This window comes from Thunnus albacares, chromosome 17 (genome assembly GCF_914725855.1).
Source record: "Thunnus albacares chromosome 17, fThuAlb1.1, whole genome shotgun sequence".
Taxonomy (NCBI): Eukaryota; Metazoa; Chordata; class Actinopteri; order Scombriformes; family Scombridae; genus Thunnus; species Thunnus albacares.
In genome coordinates this window covers 6,254,047-6,276,387 of record NC_058122.1, presented here as the reverse complement: position 1 = coordinate 6,276,387, position 22,341 = coordinate 6,254,047, and the positions used below count along the sequence as shown (strand labels likewise).

Below are 22,341 nucleotides of genomic sequence, written 5' to 3'. Positions count from 1 at the left end.
TGATAATTCTTTGTGAGTTTGTAATTTCAAACAACCATTTTCACTTTTTTTGTAGTCATTTCATCCATTGTTAATAGAAAAATATTGATTAGAGCAGCTTTGACAAAAGATTGAGGTATCCTGCTAGCAAACAATCAAAACAAACAGCCAGTCAGAGGCCACAGGGCGTGACTTTAAACCTGGCAAGAACAAGTCCAGCATCTATCCATTTTTGTCCTGACAGTCTATCTGTTCAGTCCCTCTTCTTACCAGTTGGTAACTGCAATGTGTCATTTTATTGTTTTCCAACTGAAAGATGAGGAAAATTAGATGCCCCTGTTTTTATTGTTTCACTTTCTTGTGTTAAAAGCAAACTTTTAGAAAATGATTAAAAGGCTATTTTGGTTGAAACCCAGTTAACCCAGTAACACTTGAGCAGCATTGTCTAATTTTTGATACATTTAGGGGTTAATTTGCACAGAGATGTGTCTGCCTCAAGAATTTGTGTTTTTGAAGGTTTTTTCCTCCTGTCTCCCAGTCCGTTCAGTCCAGGTGTCAGCAGGGAGCCTCTCTTGTACTTAGAATGACAGATTAGAGGTCAGTACAGCTCACTGAGCTATTCCAACTCCTGCTGCGTGGCTGTAATTAGCACCGACTGCCTGTCAGTTTCCAGTTCACACAAAATAAGCCACTCGATGATGATAGAAATCTTACTGTTTGTAGAATTATGCCATGAATTTCTTGAAAAAAAAAAAAAAAAGGTAGGCAGAGAAGTGGGAGTATGGTGTGTGGGTGGGGTTGGGGGTTGGTGGTTGGTGGTTGCACTGGCACAGTGTTGGTTGGTAGGAGATTTTTGGCTCAGTAAAGGAAACAGACTCCAGCTCTATAAAACAATACAAGGTCACAGTCTTCTGATCAAACTTGTTTCTGGAATAAATCGCAGCAGAGAGCAGATGCGGTATGCCAACACCATTACCAGTGTTCAGTAATTTATAATCTTTCTATGCTGTACACTTTTTCATGGCATGTCTCTCTGCTTTAACACTGAAGAACTTTATTGTTGAGCGCTGTTTCATAGTGTTCGCTGCAGAACGGGGCAGAACACAAGAGCGAGGACCAGTGGATCTGCCACAAACACGGACACATAAACCGCTTGGTATTTTCACCCAATATATTACTATTATATCCATCAAAGGGGTAATTGTTGAGATCTGGGAATACAATAACAGTCCAACAGGTCAAGAATGATCAGACAGGTTGTAAACAAGCCAACAGTTTAGCCACATTATCTAGAGCTCTTTATTTAGAGGTAAGACCAAAAGTTGGGGGTAGTTTTACCATTCGCTTTCATTTTCTCCTCCACTTTTTGGGTAACATTAAGGTTTGTTTACAACCTTTCCTGATCATCTGACCGATCATGTTTCCTGCCCAACAACACTTCTTTTTAACAGCCATGTTCCCAGATCTCAGCAAATACATTGATGAGTACAATGTTATTTTTACTGATAGCAATGATTGTTAAACCTACAAAAATGTAATAAAACCATGAATGACCTTTAAAATAAGTCACAAAGTGCCTCAAAACTGGGACAAATGGTGAATAAATATTGAATCAAATCAAGCTATGGCGAAACCTCTGCTGTGCACAGAGAGGAAACCACCAGAGAGGATTACACAACTTCCATTTGAAAAGCTCTCTTTAACCTTACCAGTCACAGTGACATGGTCATCACACACACACCAGTTAACCACACACAGTCACAAACACAGCCATCTACAGTAACCTGAGCAAGGGAAGTATTATTAGTATGACTTCGTTTGGAAATTTAACATTTCTACGAGGTGAATCACAGTCATTGCCTTTGATGCTGACAACACGATGGATTTGAAGCTGCGAGAGTAGCGGGAGTCTAGGAAGTAACAAGTCAAGAAAAGAGAGAAGGAGAAGAAAATAGAACACCAGCCACCACTCAGGACTTTGCACCTGTTCTCTCCGCTTTCACCTACTACGCAATTACCCTCCAATCTCTAATATTGCTGTCTTCTTTCCCCACCTGTCTTATTGCCTCTTCTTCATCATGTTTCCATCCCCCTTCCCTCCTCTAGATCTCTCTTCTTTCCATCCTTCTGTGTCTGATTTTCTCCCCCACTTCTCTCATCTTTTTTTTTCCTCCTTCTACCCTCTTCCTCATCCTCCCTTTCCCACTTATTTTTCCCCTTCCTTCTTCTATTCTTTTTTTTTTTTTTAATCATCCCCTCCTGCCTCCTACCCTCCTCTGGGCTTCCTCCTCCTCCTCCAGGACTCCTGTCATGCTGGCCAGGTGCAGTGTAGCGTGTGTTGATGGCAGGCCTCTTAATGGACAGCATGTGTCTGACGGTGGACCCCTGTGCCTCACCGTCCTTCTGCTCTAAATCCTCCGTCCGTAAAACACAAAACTGCTCTTTCAGGCAACACGGCTTTAACAGCATCCAGGGACACGACTGGACCTCTGGAGAAAGCGTTTGAGAAAGAGAACAACACAGACAGACAGACATAGTTACCCTTGTTAGAGCTGTGTGGCTGGTTCCGTACTGTATCCTGTATACAAAATGCAATTTCTTAGTACAAATAAATCTTTACTATTTTAACTTAAAAGAACTGTGATCAAAGGAGATTATTGTTGAGGGGACTGGCAGCTACAGTATTGCATTTGGTGCCACTGCTTTATATTTTGTGGTAAATTTATTTGATTGATTTACAGAGCCAAACAGGAAGAGGGCAGTGTACCTCCAGCATAGAATGAAGAAAACATCTAAACGATAAAGTGGAAATGTCTTCACCTTCTGTTTATCCTCTTTAGTAAAGCAAAACAGAATCATTTTTATAAGAGGAAGCAGATGGGTCTCTGGGTATTGTAGTCTTTCATTTTGAGAGACACCAGCTTTAACAATATCACTGGTGTAAGATCAGCTGTTTCAACGTCTTTCTTTGTTTATTATATTGATGCTTCATAATCAATATAATCAGTTCTTATTTGTATGTGCATTAAAGGGGCACTTCTCCAGATTTACACATAAACTGAGAAAAATAACCCTTGATGTGATCAGTGTTAAAGGACCAGTGTGTAGAATTTAGTGGCATCTCAGTGAGGTTGCAGATTGCAATAAACTGAATTAGATTCTCAAAAAATTTGCTGATTAATTTTCTGTCAATCAACTAATCAATTAATCAACTAATTGTTGCAGCTCTAGGGCTAATGAGTTACACTTCTGAGTTGCATCATGGGAAGTGTAGGATTCAGAGTTGTTGGATTCAAACAATGAACCACAGCACAGTTATTATCCAGCTTTAATTGGACCCAGGTGCCGGCAATGCCTACCCCTCTGCACACTTCCTCCGCTCTACTACCAACAAATGCCACAGGCAGAGCTGAGGCTGAGCTGTGCGGAACAATGTAATGTGCGCTATCTTGAGGCAGTGTCCTCTTTGCCAGTCATGTAAAATGAATGCTATCTCTCTGATTTAACGTTATGACTCAGCACCTGTAAACTAGCCGTGCTTCAGTATGTTGATAGCAAGTCACAACCACAGTAGCTAGACCAAGCCCCCAGGAACAGTGCTGGGTTATGATGGGATTTTGTCATAGTGGCCGCACTTTGTATTACGGGATGATGTGACGCACAGAGGCCCAAAAATACTCTTTCCCATACACGGTCATGACAAAAGAAACGGCTGTTAAATGTTGAATTAGTTTTTTTTAGTGTCACAAACCCCCTGAAATGACTCTGTATGATCAGAATTAGATACTTTAAGTTAAAAAAAAATTGTAAGATCTAGAAGAGCTCAACTATTAATTTCATGCTATTCATGTGTATGGGGAGCCAACAGGAAGTCAGCTGATTCAGCCAGAGGAAGTCTCAGGCATCCTCTCAACCGGCTTGGTTGAAGAAGGACTCGCACTTTACGGACCCAAAAACCTCTTTTTCAGCAACTTTCATAGGAATGAATGAGGCACCATCTTGGAAAACTGTATCCAGTAGTCAGTTGCTCTGCCTCTGTTTGACCTGTAGAAAGGTGCTCCCTTGTGGCTCATCAGAATAAAACAGGAGCACTGTGCTATGTTCACGGTGGCCTCTGACAACAGTGATAGTTACAGTAATGACAGTGATAGAAGATGTTGGAGGTGTTTTTACCATTAGAGTGTTTCATCTATTTCATGTTTATGTAGTGAAACTGGTTTACTGGTATATCAGCACACCTCTATGTTGACCATTGCTGTCTGTCACAGTGGAAATTTGGGCTTCAGACTTTTATATGTGCTCTGGTTTCAAATATGCATTTTTGAAATACTTACATAATAGTAAATGTGGAAATCCAGCAAATACAGTAGTCAGTGTCCAACTTCTCAACCTCTGAGCATGTCCAATGTTCTTTTCTAATGTCTGTTACATTTGTTTTCTATATGTAACTATGTAGCTGAATGTAAAACTGAAAAACATAAGAATATGTCAGCCTCTCTGCTGTCCAAGTAACACTCACCCAGGTAATAGCTCTATATTTAGATTCAGTCATCACAGAAACTTCTCTTCATATTAATAAAGCATGAATATAGTTCATCAAGTATGGCTAACCTTGTAAAGCTGTCTATCCCTGTTTGTCAAGAAAAAGATTATGATTTGGACTTGTGCAAAGATGGCGTGTTTTTTTATCCAGGTTAAGGGAGGGAGGGAGAGTGATCTTACTCTAAGAGCTGCACTGAGCTCACTGTGGTAGGTCCTTCACATGCCGTCGGCTGTTGCTGTTCGCTGGACTCGTTCCCAAAGTGTTCCCAAAATGCTCTCCATCTTTCTGTGCCATGTTTTCAGTCGTCTTGATGTCACTGCTATTGTAAACCCGCGCTGCCTCTCGGGGTTAGAATCACTATGCCTGGGCTCAGTCTGTCAGCTCAGCAGTTGGTCTTGAAATTCAGAGGTACTGATATGAAATATTCAGCAAAGTTAAAAACCCGTGTATGCTGGAGGACAGGAGGAAGGGGTAGAGGGATGAGTGAGAAATGAAAATGGACAGAAAAGAGCTGAGACCAACAAGGACATTTTTGAGAGGTAAAATGACTACAGAGGGATAGCAGAAGGGTCTCTCAGCGATGTTTTTAAAGGCGAGGCAGAGAATGGAGCAGTTGAAAGAGAAATACACAATGACATTTCTAATGTCATACACACAGATATCAAGTAAACAGGATAGTCATCTGAGAAAAGGGCAAAATCTCATCCTGTAGTGCCACTGGGAATGTGATGGTGCTCTGAGGGTGAGTACCTGCTGAAAACTGTGCCCTTTCAGAGAAAGATAACATGCAACCTGAGGTAAATTTTCTTGACTTGGTTTTAGGCAATGGAGACTGCTGGGATACGGTAACTATCATACTCGACTAATTGCAATGTTACACATAGATAATTCAATCAGCTAACGTGTCACTTAAAGGGGACATATTATGCTTTTGTGGTTTTCTGTTATTTATACACTATTATGATGTTGGGTATCTATGTTAAATATGGTCAAAGTTCAAAATTGTACGTTAATGTTTGTAGAAATGCTCCCTGCAAGTCAAAAGCCAGGGCTTCAACCTTCTCTGAATGCACTGTTTGCAACGTTTTTTTCTACCTTGCCAATGAGTTGACATCGGCTTGTTGCGCATGCCCATGAATGGCGTCCGTTTTGTAGCCTTGGTTGCTAAGGTTGTTGCTAAGGTTTTTCTATGTGTTGTTTGTTGTCCACTCTCATATTTCGGATCAGATTTTGGCTCAAGCATGTAAGGATATATTTGAGAAATTTACGTTTCATTAAAGAACGAGGAAAAAGTAGTGAAATCCTACAGCTATAGTGTGTTGATGTAATCTACTGAGTGGCCGGAAGTCGGCTGTGACACAGCTTCGGTAGGGGTCCCTTAAAGAGACGGGAGCTAAAACGGCCTGTTTCAGACAGAGGCTGAACTGAGTGGCTGCATACAGGGACAGTATAAGATAAATAAGGATTTTTTTTTATCTGTAAATCATGCAAAGGTATTCCAGTAGAGCCCAAGATTAAAAATATAGACCTGGAAGTGTGCATAATATGTCCCCTTTAATGTCAGCAGTGGTGGAGAAAGTATTCAAATCCTTATGTAAATTTACAGTGATAGAATATTGCATTTTGCATTCAAAATTCTACTTTAAAACATTGCCAAAATATGCATAATATATGCAGTTTACAAAGATAACTGACAGATTTACCATTGAAATTTACTGCTCCGACTGACTCAATAATCTTTCCAGCTGACTCATTTTGAAATGATACCATGCTAAAAGACTGAGGAGGCTAAAGTCACATACCCCAGGCAAAAAGTTAGCATCCTGACCAGTTGATTATTTGCATTTTCAAACAGTATGTTTTAACTTTAAACATTACAAGTAAAAAGGCTAGACTAACCGATGTCTGTAGCAATTTTTTCTTTTTAGGCATTTTTATCTTGCCAAAGCACAGTGAACATACAGTATAGCAAGTGAACATCATATTTTCTGAACATTTAAATGCAGAACCTTATTTACTAAGTAATTGTAACTAGTCAAGTATAACTGGAGTGTACCAAAGTAAAGTTACCTCAATTCTAAGTACATGCACTTAATTACTGTACATTGTTTTTTCACTCATAATAGATTAATTGTGAAGATCGGATAAGCCCCCTTCTTATCTCTGATGAGCACTTTTCATACTGCCTCACAGAAATCAGTGAAGAACTCATTTCCTGTATGACTTGTTCCTCTCATCCACAGCATGTGGAAGGAACTAAAGCTTGTTCAAAATATCCTGATACCTAAAATAAGTCAGTTTTATGTCAGTATATAATGAGGCGAAGTCTGGTAATGGCTTGATAATCTGACAGGTATAAAGTATATTTTCAAAGCGGTGATGTGAAGGCAGGCTCAGAGGGAGATGACAACATCCTTAGAAGGTTGAGAATAGAAAAAGACACTCCTCAGTCTTTATACACTCTTCACGCTTGTAACAGTCAGCCTCGTGTCTCCCTGTGACAGCTCCCAACTTGAACTGTCTTAATGTGACCTTTCATCCTGACAAGCCGCAGCTCTTTCTGCTATTGATCTGACCTTCCATCTCCACGCTAAAATAGGTCAAAGTAGGATGGGTTCTTTACACTCCCGACTGTCCCCTTTGCTATTAATGGCAGCTCCTTTTTGATGAAAAAGCAAAGAGAAGAATACAGCAGCAAGTTGAAAGAAGAGTGCAAAGGAATGTCAAATGGAGGGCAGGGGAATATAAGGAAGTTAAGTTAATATAAGTGTGAATAAGCAGCTGTCACCCACATCACAGGCTTCACAAAACAGCGTAGAGTCAAACTGGCACCAAAATAACATGCCAACAGCTGGCTAATCTGTGCCATCACCACTGGTTAGTTGTGAGTTTGAGGAAATGTGAATTTGTATTTAACCACAAGTACTTATATTAGGTCAGGTGAATGTGGCTCAATACAGTCTTATGGTGCAGTTAAGTTAGAGTTAATGCTGCTTTTTGTAGTTTAAAATGGGGTGATAAGAAAAAGCCAGAATGACAGAGGGTGAGTCACCAAAAAAAAGGCAACGCTTCTATCGGCTGGACGTGCGGATTTGCAGGTCAAACTTCAACCAAAGGGAACTCTGACCTGAGAGTGTGCAAGAGCTCGAGGCTGAATCACATCCCCACCAGAGACACGTCCCTGAATTTTTGTCCTTTTCATGGTTTTCAGTGGAAATTATGAAGGCATGTTAGCAACGGAATTATAAGAATGCTTCTGATTTTAAGGTGGCGTTGTGAATCGCTGGTGTTCCTTCAGTTTAGCAATCGCAAGTGTGAGTCAGAGCCAGTCACAATACACTGGGTAAATGCAGGGGAGGAGCACTATGCTATCAAACAGGAAAACAAGGGAAGGCTTCATGAGTCACACATATCAAACACCCACGCTCCCCCCAAGCAAACCCACCAAAGAGCTCCCATCAGGTGTGTGTGCAACCCCCCCTCCACCTCAAACAAGCAATGATTGCTAGCATGATTTCTGTTCAACTTATAGTCAGAAAGCGTGATATTAACACTACCCTTACATAAAGACTGGTCTTTACTAAAGCGCTAAAAATACAGAATATTATAAAGCTGAGTCTTCAGTCATTTCTTCACCATGACAACCACAGATAGCAAAACACATCTCCCTCAAGGGCGGTACAGACGAAGAAAGACTTGATACAAATAAAGAAACAGCAAATTAAAAAAACTCTCCCATTGTGTATAAATACACCAGTCCCAGTGTGTGCACACGTGACATCTATACATGTGTTTTTCTGTATGTGGGCGTTTGTTCTCACTTGCATATACATTCAGTATGTTTTAAAACATATTGGTGACATAGATGTGGGTGGAGCCGTATGTCTGGTCAGAATGATGTGACTTTGAGCAGAATATCCCACAGGGCTTCAAACTGCCACGCTCAGCCTCACCTCTCTAACCTCAAGTTCAGCTACATTTGATTTTGTTCAAGTCAGGTTTGCTGATGCTGAATGGTGTTGTATCATATGCCTTTCAAAACAACATCTGCAGAGGTGATTGAATGAGAGAGCGAATCTGATGGTGAAAAATACTCATCTGTGCAACTGTGCAACAGATGAGTATTTTTGACCTTAACATTAAAGCTGCACTAATCACACTTTTTAATTTTAAAAATGGATCAAATGAGCGGGTGTAATGTGTAAGGAGTTGTTCGTAGTGGCAAACTCAGAGGTCAGCGTTTTACCCTCTTTCAGCTCATTGTTTTGGTTTTATGGCTCACAACTTTACTGGTTTGATTCTCTCTTACCACTCTCACAGGACGTATTTTCCAGTTGCAGCAGGCAGCTACTTTTAGCAAAAAGGCTCTCATTAACCGGCTGGATGTTACTGGTCCAGCACCAAACAGCAGACAGACAAATCAGCAGGTAAACACAGTAGAGCATTTAGCCGCTTAAGATATTTCATTCAGGAGTTGTTGGGGACCAAAAGAAAGAAAAAAAGGATATTGAATATTGGACTCGTCAGGGGGACAGAAGCACAACTCCAAATAAATCCTAATGTTGCTCTGAGTCTGCTCTATGTGTAAATAGGCAACTGTTTGCTAACATGTTCTTAATGTGTTTAAAGCTTGTTATACTGCCACCAAGTGACCAAAAAATCTATAAATACTGCTCTAACTATTTAACAGGTAGTACATATGTACTATTTGCACATAGTTGACTTTCTTTTCACCTAGCCACTTGAGGCAAAGATGTTTGCACTGGATCTTTAGTTTCAATGGAGTTGTCAAGTGTTGTCAAGTGTGTTTTGCGATAACAGATTTTTGTCCCTTTGGGGCGGTGGGAACAAGCTGTGAAATCAACACTGACATACTGTATTTTCACCTTTGATAGTTGATAAGGTGAACTTGTTAGCAAACAGTTGTCTAGTTACACATACTGATCAGCATTAACATTAATATTGGAGAGATTTTTCTGGCCAACTGATCTGTTTTAGCTCTGATTTTCACCTAGACCAACTCCTGAGGGAAATATCTGGCTCTTTAGCAGCTAAATGCTCCACTATGCTCACTAGCTAGTCGCTAACTGTCTCTGTTTGCTGTGTAGTGCTGAGCAGGTAGTGTGTAGTGGGTTTTTAGAGCTTTTAAGCTAAAAACAGCTGCCTGCTGCAGCTGAAAACCAGCTAGCAAGTCACTAACTTCTTCTTTCAGTCTTTTGGTGCTGGAAGTGTGCAGTTTATCAGAGCTTTTTTACTGAAAACAGCTCTATGACTCCATGAGAGAGCTGACACTGAACCAAAACAGTTACGTTGTGGGCAATAAAAACTTAACAATAAAAATTTTGTAACTAATTTCTTTAGTAAACAAATTAAATGAAGTAAAAATTTTTAAAATAAAATAAAAAATTGAATGCACATTCATTTAATCACCTTATAACATCTTTTTTCTAAATTGATCAATTTATTAAATATTATGTAATAATATTGAACTGTGGTGGCACTCTAGGCTCCACATTTAATGCAACTTTCTCAAATGATGATCTACTCACCTGGATGCACCTATCACCTCGTCCAAAAATGTGTATCGTTCTATCTAATTTATGCCTTCAGACATGTGTAGAGTGTGTGGAAGTTAGTAGAAGTGTTATAGGAATCAAACTTTTTAGTAGAAACGTCAGCTGATGGTGACCATCACACACACACACACACACACACACACACGTGCACACACACACACACACACAGCATCCACAAATACACCCACAGCTCAACTGTAGTAGATTCATGAGTGCCAGCAGCATAAAGGCTGCTCCCCCTTTCTTTCCCTCCCACCTCCCACATCCCTCCCTCTCTCCCTCCCTCCCTCCCTTCCTCTCTCTCTCTCTCTCTCGCACGCTCTCTTTCTCTCTTGCTCACTCCCTCTGCAATTCTTTGTTTTTGCTGCTTGTGGTGCCGCGGAACCCTCTTTTATTCTGTTTTTGTTCCCGTTTTCATCTCATGAAGAGCGAAGCTTCCTCCTGTAGATTTCTTGTCGTGTGATCTTTTTCTGGCTCCTTCTCTCTCACTCTCTATCTTGGCTCCAAACACTGAACCTTACTCTGTCTCTCTCGGTCCGTACATGCATCTCCTATGCATCTCCCCGTGGCTGAGGGGAACAGGGACTTGACTCTGCCCTCTTCCTCTCCTCCTCCTCCTCCTCCTCCTCCTCCTCTTCCGCCTCCACCTCCGCCTCTCCCTCCTCTTCTTCACTTCTCATCTTCTCGCTTCCTAACGGAGGGATAATGTTCTACTTCCAGCTGGTGATCATGGCTGGGACGGTTCTGCTGGCTTACTACTTTGAGTACACGGACACCTTCCCTGTGCACATCCAGGGCTTCTTCTGCTACGACAAGACCTTCTCCAAGCCCTACCTGGGTCCAGACGACACCAGCAAGATCCCCCCTGTGCTCATCTACTCGCTCGTCACAGCCATTCCCACCCTCACGGTAAGAGTCGGGTGTATTTATAAGTGTGTAAGTAAAGGTCTAGAGATGGAGCGAGGTTTTAATAAAGCGTGCAAGCGGGTGTGTGTCTATGTTGAAAAAGGAGAGTGAGACTAAGTAACGTTGATTCTGAGGTGGTGTGTTTGAATTCTTCATCATATGTGCTTCTACTTTGTTCCTGTCTGTCAAACTGTACTAGAAAGTGTTATTCACTTTCTACTTTGTATGATTTGTGAGTTTTTGCAGTGTTGTGAATCATCTCTGGTGCGTCTGCTGCACCACTGATACAGTATAGTGAGCAGATTGGCAAGCGGCATGGAAGTAACCCCCCTCCATCCTTCACAAGCAGGTGTGTGTGTGTGTGTGTGTGTGTGTGTGTGTGTGTGTGTGTGTGTGTGTGTGTGTGTGTGTGTGTGTGTGTGTGTGTGTGTGTGTGTGTGTGTGTGTGTGTGTGTGTGTGTGTGGAGAACAGAAACAGAGACAAGAATCAACCCAGAGATGTAATGGAAATGGGCAGATAGGTCATTATAGAAAGAAAGAGAAAAGAAAGTGAGAAAAAGAGACATAAAGAGGAACGGTCAGCGACACGAACAATAGAGAAAGCAGCTGAGCAAAAGTTGGAGTCAAGACAGAGTTATAATGGCAGGCAGCAGATGCCGTCTGAGAAGAAAAAGTCGAGATGATAGGTGAGAAAAAGAGACAATGAGCACAAAGGAAGGCAATTTGGAGGGGGGCACGTACTCTGTGTGTGTATATGTGTGTGAGAGAGTAGCTGTTGAGCCCCAAGTGAGAAGGGAGGCAGTGAGCGTGAAATGCATAACACCTGGCACTGACTGAGCACAGACACAAACCTGAACCGCTTACATCCCCAGCAGACCACAAAAAAAACAGAACACCACAGACAGGAACCAGCCTACAGCCACAATATAAAAAGAACAAATAATCTGCACAGATTACTTCCACAGGCAAAACCACAGCCTGCATTTAACAGCGACGACAAGAATATTTTACAATTGTATTAGAAAGCAGACACATATCCTGTTTGTGTGCAGCAGAAATGTTGGAGGTTAACATAATGTGGAGCCACTGTGTTCAGTAGTTCTTGATTTGTCTCACAGCCACAATACACCCAGGACATTTCTTTAATGAAGTAATATTAGAACTTAATTATGCTTATACCCAAAGCAGACCAATAAAATGAGCATTATTAATCAAATAAATGCACATTATGTAAAATATTTGTAGAAGTAATAAAGTTTTGTTGTTAACGTTGATATTTAGGGACTGTATAAAAATGATTAGAGAGGGTAGGGGGGTTAGAAAAAGGAGAGACTTTTTTTTTTTATTTCATTCTTCCCTTGAGAAGTTTATTATATAAAAAGTCATTAAGGCTCATTTGGCCATATGCAGAGGACAGCAGTCCTGTCTCTGGATGAAGGTTTTACTTTCACTCATTCATTAACTGCAATAACAGTTTATTTAGTAGCTTTTTTTCCAAAATGAATAAAGCTGCTACCATTTTCTTATCTGTGCCATAAAGTGCAGTACTGCATAATAACTAAAACAGGTTTCTTACAGTTAAATTAAAAAAAACTCGCACCATCACTTTATTACTTTTATTTTTTTAATTTCTGATAAATACAGCAGTTGAACTCCACACTCACTAATCCAAATCAAGCAGACCTCTAGAGCTGCCCTAGCTGAAGATAAATTACTTTGGAAGTTGATCCGGATCAGAGCGCATGACTTGCACCAGCTAGTCTGCCCTAACCTGTGTTAAAAGAGGCCTTGGTGTGTGTAATAAGCAGCAAGGTAAATCACAGCAGTAACTCCCTGTGATAGCAGCAGTCTGGTGCAAATGTGCTGTGCCATTCGCTGCTGGGTCCTGCTTGATTTCTTTTTGCCCACTGCAGCAGAAAATCAGTGCCTAGTGTTTGGTTATCAAGTGGCTCCTCTTCACAAAAGCCAGACCATCTTTAACAAAAAATAAAAGACCATTTATATGGTAGAGTGTAAGAAGTTTGGATCTCTATCATTTTTATTTTAAAAAATTAGAAAATCTTTTGTTTTAAACATGTGAACTCTGCCTTTATACTGTAGCACTGAATACAAGAAAGGCAGAGATGATTATTTCTATTGTACTGCTTGTAAATGTAGGTTATAATTTGGACTTGATTAGAAGAATTGACAGTATAAATAGGGAGACCCTGCCTGGCTGAGTCACTGAAGGTAATGAGCCACCAGTGTATTTGGGTCAGTGCCAGAGTCCTCAAAGCCCAACAGAGGGCACTCTAGCTCTCTGTCAGCTCCCAGTAGGATCCAAACATCTAATTAAAATCATCAATCACTTTTTGAAGTTTCGGCACAAGGAGCCAGTCCACTGCGTGGTTACTGAAACAAATCATAAGGGACCAGACATCTTCCCACCTCAGTCTGTTAGTCACATTTATGTATTCATTTCTGCAGCGATGAATAACATATCTTTTCATCCTTAACAGAGACATTTCTCGCCAGTTTATTATGTACAACCTGAAGCTAATGCAGTCAAATACATCATCCCTGCAATAAATCCTACTTTCATGAAGGTTTTAATGTTAGTTTTTTGTTAAAACCGTTACAGAGGTGTTGATTCAACTTTATGGTCATTTTACCAGCTGTAGTTTGTGTTGCTGTTGTATTGCAAATAGTCCATTTTTATTTCTATAGCCTAAAATCACAAATTTGCTTCAGAGGGTTTTACAATCTGTATAACATACTCTATCCTCAAATTCTCATGAGTTCAGTAATTTTGGGAGAGTAATGAGTAATTAGTGACAGATTATTTGTTTAGTAAGTTACTTCCTCATGATTGGAATTGCAGTGACATGGACACGACCAACCCAACGGCTTCCCATCCAGTGAACGTTCTCTACACCCCATCCCCCTTAGTTAACACACATATGAGTGATTTTCAAAACAACGTGTCCTTTTCAAACTGACTCATTTTAAAACAAGAATCTTGTAAAAAAAAAAAAAAAAAAAAGGATCTTATATATGCACATTTACATTTTTTACAACATAATTTTAGTATGACATCATGCTAAAATTATAGAAATAAAGAAACAGCATATTTCTTGTAATACAGTGTTGAGCTACTTGTTAGTTGTAGTATTTTAAGTATAAGAAAAAAAATAAAATCAGACTTGTGTTTTTATTTGAACACTTTATGGCAGTTTAACTTAAATACTTCAACAACAAATTTTCACTTTTAATGTTACAAGAGAAATGTGCCCAAACTACTGTTCCTCAACAAAAGCACTGACTTTAGAGCACCATTGTAACTATGACAATCCCACCAGGCCCTTGCTGGGGATGAGAAGCTTAACTTCAGCAGAAAGTCAATTTGGCATAAGTGTTGATTATGTGATTATTTAATGTAAGTGATAAAAGTTGAATGCATTCCTCTGATTTGACCCTTTGCAGAAATTGAAGATAAAATTTTCACTATGAATTTGTGCTGAACCTACATTAATTCTTGCAACCATGTATTGTATAGCAAGTCACATTTTTCTGTTTGCACCATACATTGTCATATTTGTTTTTAGAGAATAAAACAAGTAAACTTTGAAAATCCATCTGCCTTTTTATAAGTTTATTTATGCCAGTAGAATACTGTTGAATTTTAACCCGATGCAGCAGCTGTATCTGTGATAACACTGAAAATTCTCCACACAGACACAGACACAGTTTGGTTCAATTTCAGGGCATCTTGAAAGTTTGCCTAATGGAGCTTGTAAGCCAGTTAAGTCTAGGATGAATTAATTTATCCAGCACAGATTCAATCTGACAATGTGTGTGCGTGTACATGAGTGTGTGTTCCTCTGTAAACCCTTCCTTTAATCAGTTTTGCTTCTTGTCTTTCCCTCAGTCTCTGTGTATACTGAATGACTTCATGAGTGTGTTGTATGTTTTCAGTGAGGTGAGTAGCATGTTAAATGTATTGAGTATAACGCTGAATCTTGAGCAGGCATAAAGATATGGATTGGTCTCTGACAGATCAGGTTATTTCTAAAATGTATTTCATCACTGTTGCTGCAGTAGTCCCCTCATAAAGTCTGAAGACGCAACATCAAAGGAATCAATGGATAACTCGTGTCTCAAACCTGAGGTTGATGCTTTAATATTCTTTTACCGCCACAGCTCTGAACATTCCTTGTGGCCCCTACATCTCATCTACATTTGACCTTTTTGCCTTCATGCTCCATTCAGCACCATTCCTCTCTTTCCTATGAAATTTTAGCCTTATTGATGTTTAGTCTTGCCTTCTTTCTTTTGTTGAAAACACCGCTCAGTACATTTTTTCATCATGTTTAGCCTTTCCACCCATTCTCAGTTCTCTAATATTGTCTTCACTCTCATCAACACCTCCTCTACCCTTTCAAACCCTTAATACCTTGCCGTTTCTGACCTCTCCTCACACCTATGTTTGTCTCACCTCCCACTTAGCACGTCATGAACTGATAGAGCTTCTCAGCTTGTCTGCACTAGAATCTGTAGATAGGGTAATAATCAAACAGACTCCAAATGCACAGGAAGACTTCAAAATTATATTCTTATGTCCCACCTCCTGCTCTTTAACCTTAGATAAAGAGGAAAGGTAGTCTTTTATGTAACAGACGTCACACTGAGATAAAAGGCACTTGCAGTGAGAAATGAATACTTAGCTTAATAAATAGGGTTAAAATGTTCTGACTCATTCAGTTTAATTCCACATGAAGTCCACACTACATTAAAGGACAGGTCAGATTCATGTGCAGTTAAGACCCAACTGTAAAAAAGATTACGCAAGCTCCATTTCGCCAGGCAGCAGATGGTAAATATGTCTATATGTACAGTATGTATGTTATACTTCTACCTGTCATCACTGCTTCCTATGTAAAATCATTTTAGTGTTATTTAATGAATTAGTTAATAAAAACAGCACTTTCTAAAAGCACATTCTTAATAAGGGGTTTAAAAGTTGTAACTGTTGTAACTAAATGCTTTTTAAATTTAAAGAATTTGAGTATAATACTCACCAGCAGGATTTTTTCCTCCATTTTTCACAACCTGGCAACCCAAAAGTAGTCTTACGTTATCAATGTCTTGTTCTTACAAATTTGACATGCAAAATTTGGCAAGCCATCTTGTCAGAGCTGACCTTTAAAGGGGAACAAAGAGCTGGAGAGTCCAAAATGGAGGAAGCTATGTAGCTAACTTATCTGAATCAGAATCAGGTTTATTGCCAAGTAGGTCTGCACAGACAAGGAATTTGCCTTGGTGTTGTGGTGCATAACAGTCAAAAATAGCTACGTTTCACCATCCACTTTCATTTATCTTCTCTGTCAGATTATACTCCACAAGATAGGAATAGTTTGCTGACAGTTATGAGACAGGAGTCGATGGTGCAAATATGCCTTTTGAATAAACTGTGTGAACTATTAGCACCGAGCTAGTGACGCCGTGGCTAACTGACAGTTAGTATTTTTCTGGTGTTTTTTTTCCCCCTGCTTCAATAACTCTTAATTGAATTATTTGATGAACAATCCTGAGAACAAAATGTCAGGGGTAGTAAACACTGCAGGACAGAGAAAATAGAAAGAAGTCAGGAGAGCTATTGTGACTGACTTGCACTAGCGTGTTCCTAGTAGAATAGCATATTAGCATTTAGCTCACCAGCTAGTTCAACAACTACTGTATGTCACTGTCACTTTCTCGTGCAACCGGGCCAAACACTGTTTACCACATCTATGACATTTGACATTTTTTTGTTTAGTATATAAGGAAAAACAGTTATTAGAATAATATACTAATAAATCTTAAGTAATTACCGGAAACCCAGAAATTAACCATGACCAGTAGTCAATAATGCTGCAGTATATTTCAGATGCACTGCTCATATTTGACTGCCTGTCAAAAAGGTGTTGTGTCAGCATCCTCACATTCTCAGTCATAATGTCAGTGGACTGACATTAAACTGCACTATGCCTCACCCAGAGGAACCATGACCTGAAAGAAAACTCTCACATTCATGCACAGTTGCACAGACATGGATCAGTGCCTTTACCCAGTCTCTTCTCTCTTAGGCCTTTGCCTTATGATCTTCTTTGCTGTCCATCTTCTTCTTTACCTTATTGCATGTCACATTTCCATTTTGCTTCCAAGCAGACACAAAATCTAGGCCATTATGCTGCTAACCCAGGTTAATGAGACAGATGGCAGGGTGGGCTCCATGATGGGAAAGGGGGGCATCGGTTGCTGTGACACTGGCTGCCATAAGAGCATATGCCCGTCACCGGGTGAAGGCTTTCTTGCTTCTGCCCCTTGACTTCTGTTCTTCAGTCTGCAACGACAAGGGCAGATAAATAGAGATAAGAGGGGAAGTGATGTTCATGTAGTGTACAAGTTGAGTTATTGGAGGAGATACAGAGAAAGAGAAAAAAATGTACGAACCAGGCAAAAAGAGAATAGACGAAATCACGGCTCAGAGAGAAAGCCCCAAGAGGAATTAAAAAGGATTCTATTCATGGAAAGGAAGAGGTACGTGTTGTTTTCAACACCGCACATTAAAGTGGCTTCGCTGATGCTCTATCTGCTCTACCTATCTGCACTGCTGATATCCACAGAGGCAGATAATTTACCACAGTCTTCACAGTTCCCGCTCTGCCTGGAACGCAATCACAGCACTGATCTAACTGCTCACGACGATAATCACCCTTCCCAAGCCAGCACAGGATTGCATCACCATACCATTTTGATGTTTGTGTCATCAAACAACCTCCTCGTTTCATCTGTCACCTTTTCTTTTTCATGTCGCCTGAACTAGTTCCTCTCTTTCACTCTCTCTCTGTAGCGAGGTGTGCAGTTGAGCTGCCTGAGCAAGCTCCATGTACCAGTTTCCTAGTGGGCCCGAGGCATTTGTTACATCAACCTGATAGGTTATGCAGTGAATGGAGCTAGAGTGAGAGCGTGTTTATGCCTTCCTGTTGCCTATCTAGTGGTTTCGACAGAAGTCACCCATTCCTGGGAAATTAGATTAGACTGAGCAGTGGTTGTCACTTCTGCTTCTTAGCTTTGATCCATTTTTCAGTCAGAGAGGAAAGACACCTCAGGGGTCCTGCACGGCTGGTGGACTGCGGTGCTTCACTCAGCACCTCAGAGACGTCTGAGGAATGGCAGTTCCCAATCTGCATTCACAACAGGGGTGCATCCCAGCCTGCAACCTTCTATTCTTACATCTTTGCATGTGGCCACTGGACCAAATCTGTGGTTTTCTGTGTATGGCAGTGAGCGTTTCACTCATGCATGAAGAGGGATAGAGAAAATTACCTGATTCTGCCAGGTTCAACTCTTTGTCTTTCTGAAAATTACCGCATTTGCACTTTTTGCTGCGAAGCTGATTTGGTTTGAGCATTGCTGCTGCTACTCACGTATTTGTTGTCCATCTACTTGTCTGAAAACTGAAATGTCCTTTGCAGAAAATCATCAAGCAAAGATGAAAGGCAGCTAAGAGGGAGAGGCTGTGAGTTCTGTAATGAATCAAGGTGATAACAGATAAGTGAATGAGTGTGAAGATGTGTGTAAAAGTAGCACAGTGTTCACTTGTCACTGTCATATCTAGGGCTGAAGGTTTTTCCACGAGTTGAAAATGATCGCTTCCTGAGAATCTTGCTAAGAGAGATGACAGGAAACAAGATGCAACAAAGGTCATTGGCCGGTCTTAGTTTAATTAATCATAAAAAAAAAATTCTGATATACTCTTTCATATTTGTTAGATTATGTGCTAATGATTTTGAAGAGCAATTTCTCTTACAAGTACATTAACTGTGAAGTGGAACAATACAATGCTGTTTTATGAGGTGTTATGGCATTTTGAGACATTATCACATTGTTCTTGGACATTTACTGTAGTTGTAACATTAGGTATTATTATGCATACTGCATTATTCACCTTAACCCCACCCCCCACCCCCCATGCCCACACACACAAACAGATGGGTGAGGAAAAAAAGAGAGAGAGAGAGAAAAAAAGTTTTGATGAAAAAGACGGTCAATAATTGGCCTTTTTCCATCACACCATGCTGACAAGAGATCTGACTTCATGCTGCACGACACGAGCCTGTCACCTGCAGCTCCTCATCTAACAGCTCACTGTGTCAATGTGGCTGCTCCGTCTGGTTCCATTACTTCCCGCAATGTGTAAAACTGATCTGCTGTCAAAAAATGGCTGTTGTCTTGTAGACACACTTTTCATTCTGAAAGCCATGGTGACAAATACATTGCGTTTCCTATGACTGCTTCACAATTAAAGAAAGCGTTTCGTCAGCAGCAGTAGGAAATATTAGGATTGCATAAGCAGTAATGTAATGCAGCTCTGATACGATATTAGGAAAATGAACAGTAAACATAGAGGCTGATATCGATGAGATTAAATTGCAAACAGTAACACTGGCTCACATGCTGCATCTTTTCCTATGAATCCCTCATGCAGTGAAAAAAGTGAAAACCTCTCTATAGAGAGGTCATTACAGAATGTAAATACATTGAATGGACATTGTTTAAAAAATGCTGATCATAAATAGTATGAAAAACAAGGTTTGATTCAGTGAAAGTCTTAAGGATTATAACTTAATTAATGAAGTTTGGAGAGGATGTCTCTGATCCATACATATAATATTCAGTCTTTAGTGCTGTACGCCAACAAGCAGGCACACTCAGAACGACAGAAAACACACGTTGTATATCCCACGTGCCCACAGATATTTTTCCAAAGAGAAGGGAATAGATTTTGATATTCAACCGTAATACTGTCATTGAAGGTACATCCAGGTCATCCATCTTTGTGATCTAATGGATTACAAAATAGGTAATTGTAAGCAAAATATGTACAGACAGACAAAGAATGAGGGAGAGAGAAAAAAAACAGAATGACTGATGATTCACAGCTAGCGGCCCCATTGATGCAGGTTTTAAAGAATGTAACAGAGCAGATTTGGAAAAGGGGGGAATGAAAATTGAACTGGATATAAATGAGAGGGGAAAGACAAGGAACATATCACCTACTTTTCCTTCCAGTGGGAAGAAAAACAATGAAAAGTGTAAAAGAAAAGAGAGATCAGGGAGAAAGAGAGCGATTAGTGATGCTACAACACTATTATGAAGAGGTTTTGCCTGTGTAACATGGTATAAATCTATGCTCCGTAGAGTATAAGAGTATAATAATACAAACAAGTGTTTGGGTGCCTGGGCAGATTCTCAGCAGGCTATCAATGCTTCCAATGTGCAATCACACTTTGCTCAACGGAACGGGGACATCACTGTGCGTTTCGTGTGATTTTGTGATCTGTGCGTGTATACATGAGTGGGTGTGCCTTTGCAGCGCGTGTGCCCTATACCCTTGTTAATGCAATTGTGTTTACATTTATGTGAATCCCCTCCATCCGTGAATAAGATCATGTTGTTTTCTCAGTCTTGAAATACATGTTGTTGTTGGACGGCTCTGTGTTGTGTGTGTGTGTGTGTGTGTGTGTGTGTGTGTTTTCAGTCAGCCTCCTGTGCTAAGAGCCTCCCATTAGCACCTATTCCATGCAGTCAAAATCCTGGTGAGAACCACATGTAAGTAAAAGTGATGCTGATGTACTCAGACAGGTGCAGTGTCTTTCATATGATCCATTAGCCCAAATCTAATATATACATTGCATTGCGGAGATTGAGGTCACTGTACATGATGACAGATAATGGGATGCTAGTGACAGCGAGGCATCTCTTTGTACTTTACACATGAATAACCTTCCCAATCTTGTCAAAAGCATTAGGTCTTATGGCTGCAGAGCTGCATTTCACGGAAATGGGTCTGCAGTTGGTTTGTGCAATAAAAGACTTGCTTTCATTAGATTAGATGCCAAAGATAGACTAAACATCTCATGACAAAGGGTTTCTGCTAAATAATTTACTTATGAGTGATCATCTTTCTTACCCTTTGAAGTTTAGCATTCACTATTTAAGATTGTTGAGAGACTGGGGGGTAATTTCAGACAGAAGCTCTGATAGTAGAAATTTCTTTTTCTTAAAGGGGATGTTAAAATGACTTCACCTCCTTCTAGTCCTCCTCCTTTTTATGCCTCCATGCTGGCAGCCAGACAGCCCAGCATTATGTTTTCGGTTTGTCCGTCCATTAGTCCATCCGTATGTCCGTACGTCCCATTCTCATGAATGCGATATCTCAGAAACTCCTTCCATAAGACATTTTTGGCCATGACTCAAGAATTCATACACTAATTATGACAAAGTTTCACACAAATGTCTAATAGGATAAAATAAAAGTGATGTTAGGTGTCTGTATACTACAAATGACGCGCTTGATACTTCATCAAATAGCATATGAAATCAGAATTGAAGGGTTGCAACTGACAGTTTTTGTTAATTTTAAAAAATCTAGACAATCACACCCTTTTCAGGCAGCGATTGCCGAGTGTGCGGAGGTGTGAAAGTATGCAGGACTTGAACTTGTCTCTCAAGCTCTCTTTTTTTTTTTCATTCTTCACACAACTACTTCTGTCACTTCACTAACAAGTGCAACACTATGAAAGCCTTTAAAGAGAGACTGTGCACCGTTATCCCCATTTGTACGATTCATGGCATCTCACCCCTCTCTATGATAACAAGCTTTTCATTTTTGGAGTGTAGTCTTTCAGAACAGCTTTAACAATTTCACCTTCAGATGTGGTTGGATGACACTTCTTACAAGCCAGTGTGTTTCAAGTGTATCCAAGCATTACCTTGAATCTTTACTGGCAAACTAAGACTTGTTAGCCTTACATACCAAAGTTTACCAAGAGTATACCAAAAGTAAATATATTTTAATCAAGCTCGAGTAGCAGCTCTTAGATTTAGGATCTGTATAATAAGCTAATCTGAGTGCTTCTTGCAGCATTGCTACATTTCATGTATTGGCTCATGAGTCAAGGATACATAATATTTCCATCTGTTTCCGTGTGTTGTCTTCTATTTGTTTTGTTCTTTTACCACCTTGTTTTATTACTAACATGGGCTGAACAGAGTCTGTTGCTATTTGCAGAAGAGAATATTAATGGAAGCAATCTGCATCTCAGTACTCTGCTGCAGTGCCATCCCTCAGGCTGATTCCACGATGCTTGATTTCTCCCTTGCAGCTTTATTGACATCATTACCACATGATGATAACACGACAGGCTGCTTGTCTCCTGTCTTTTGACTAGCTCGCTGCTTCAGACAATCTTCCAAATACAGGAAACACACTAGTAAAGATGGTTTTACACAGTAATTAGATTTAAGATTCAC

General features: G+C 40.1%; 1 protein-coding gene across 7 annotated transcripts in view; it reads left to right on the top strand.

The window, feature by feature from the left end:
• The window catches only part of plppr2a (phospholipid phosphatase related 2a), a 72,390-nt gene that overhangs the window by 27,945 nt on the left and 22,104 nt on the right, over nt 1-22,341 (top strand). For all 7 annotated transcript variants that reach the window (XM_044331454.1, XM_044331449.1, XM_044331448.1 and 4 more), the window contains exon 3: nt 10,819-11,007. In XM_044331454.1, coding sequence (XP_044187389.1) covers nt 10,819-11,007 — 189 coding nt within the window. The remainder of the gene's footprint in view (nt 1-10,818; nt 11,008-22,341) is intronic.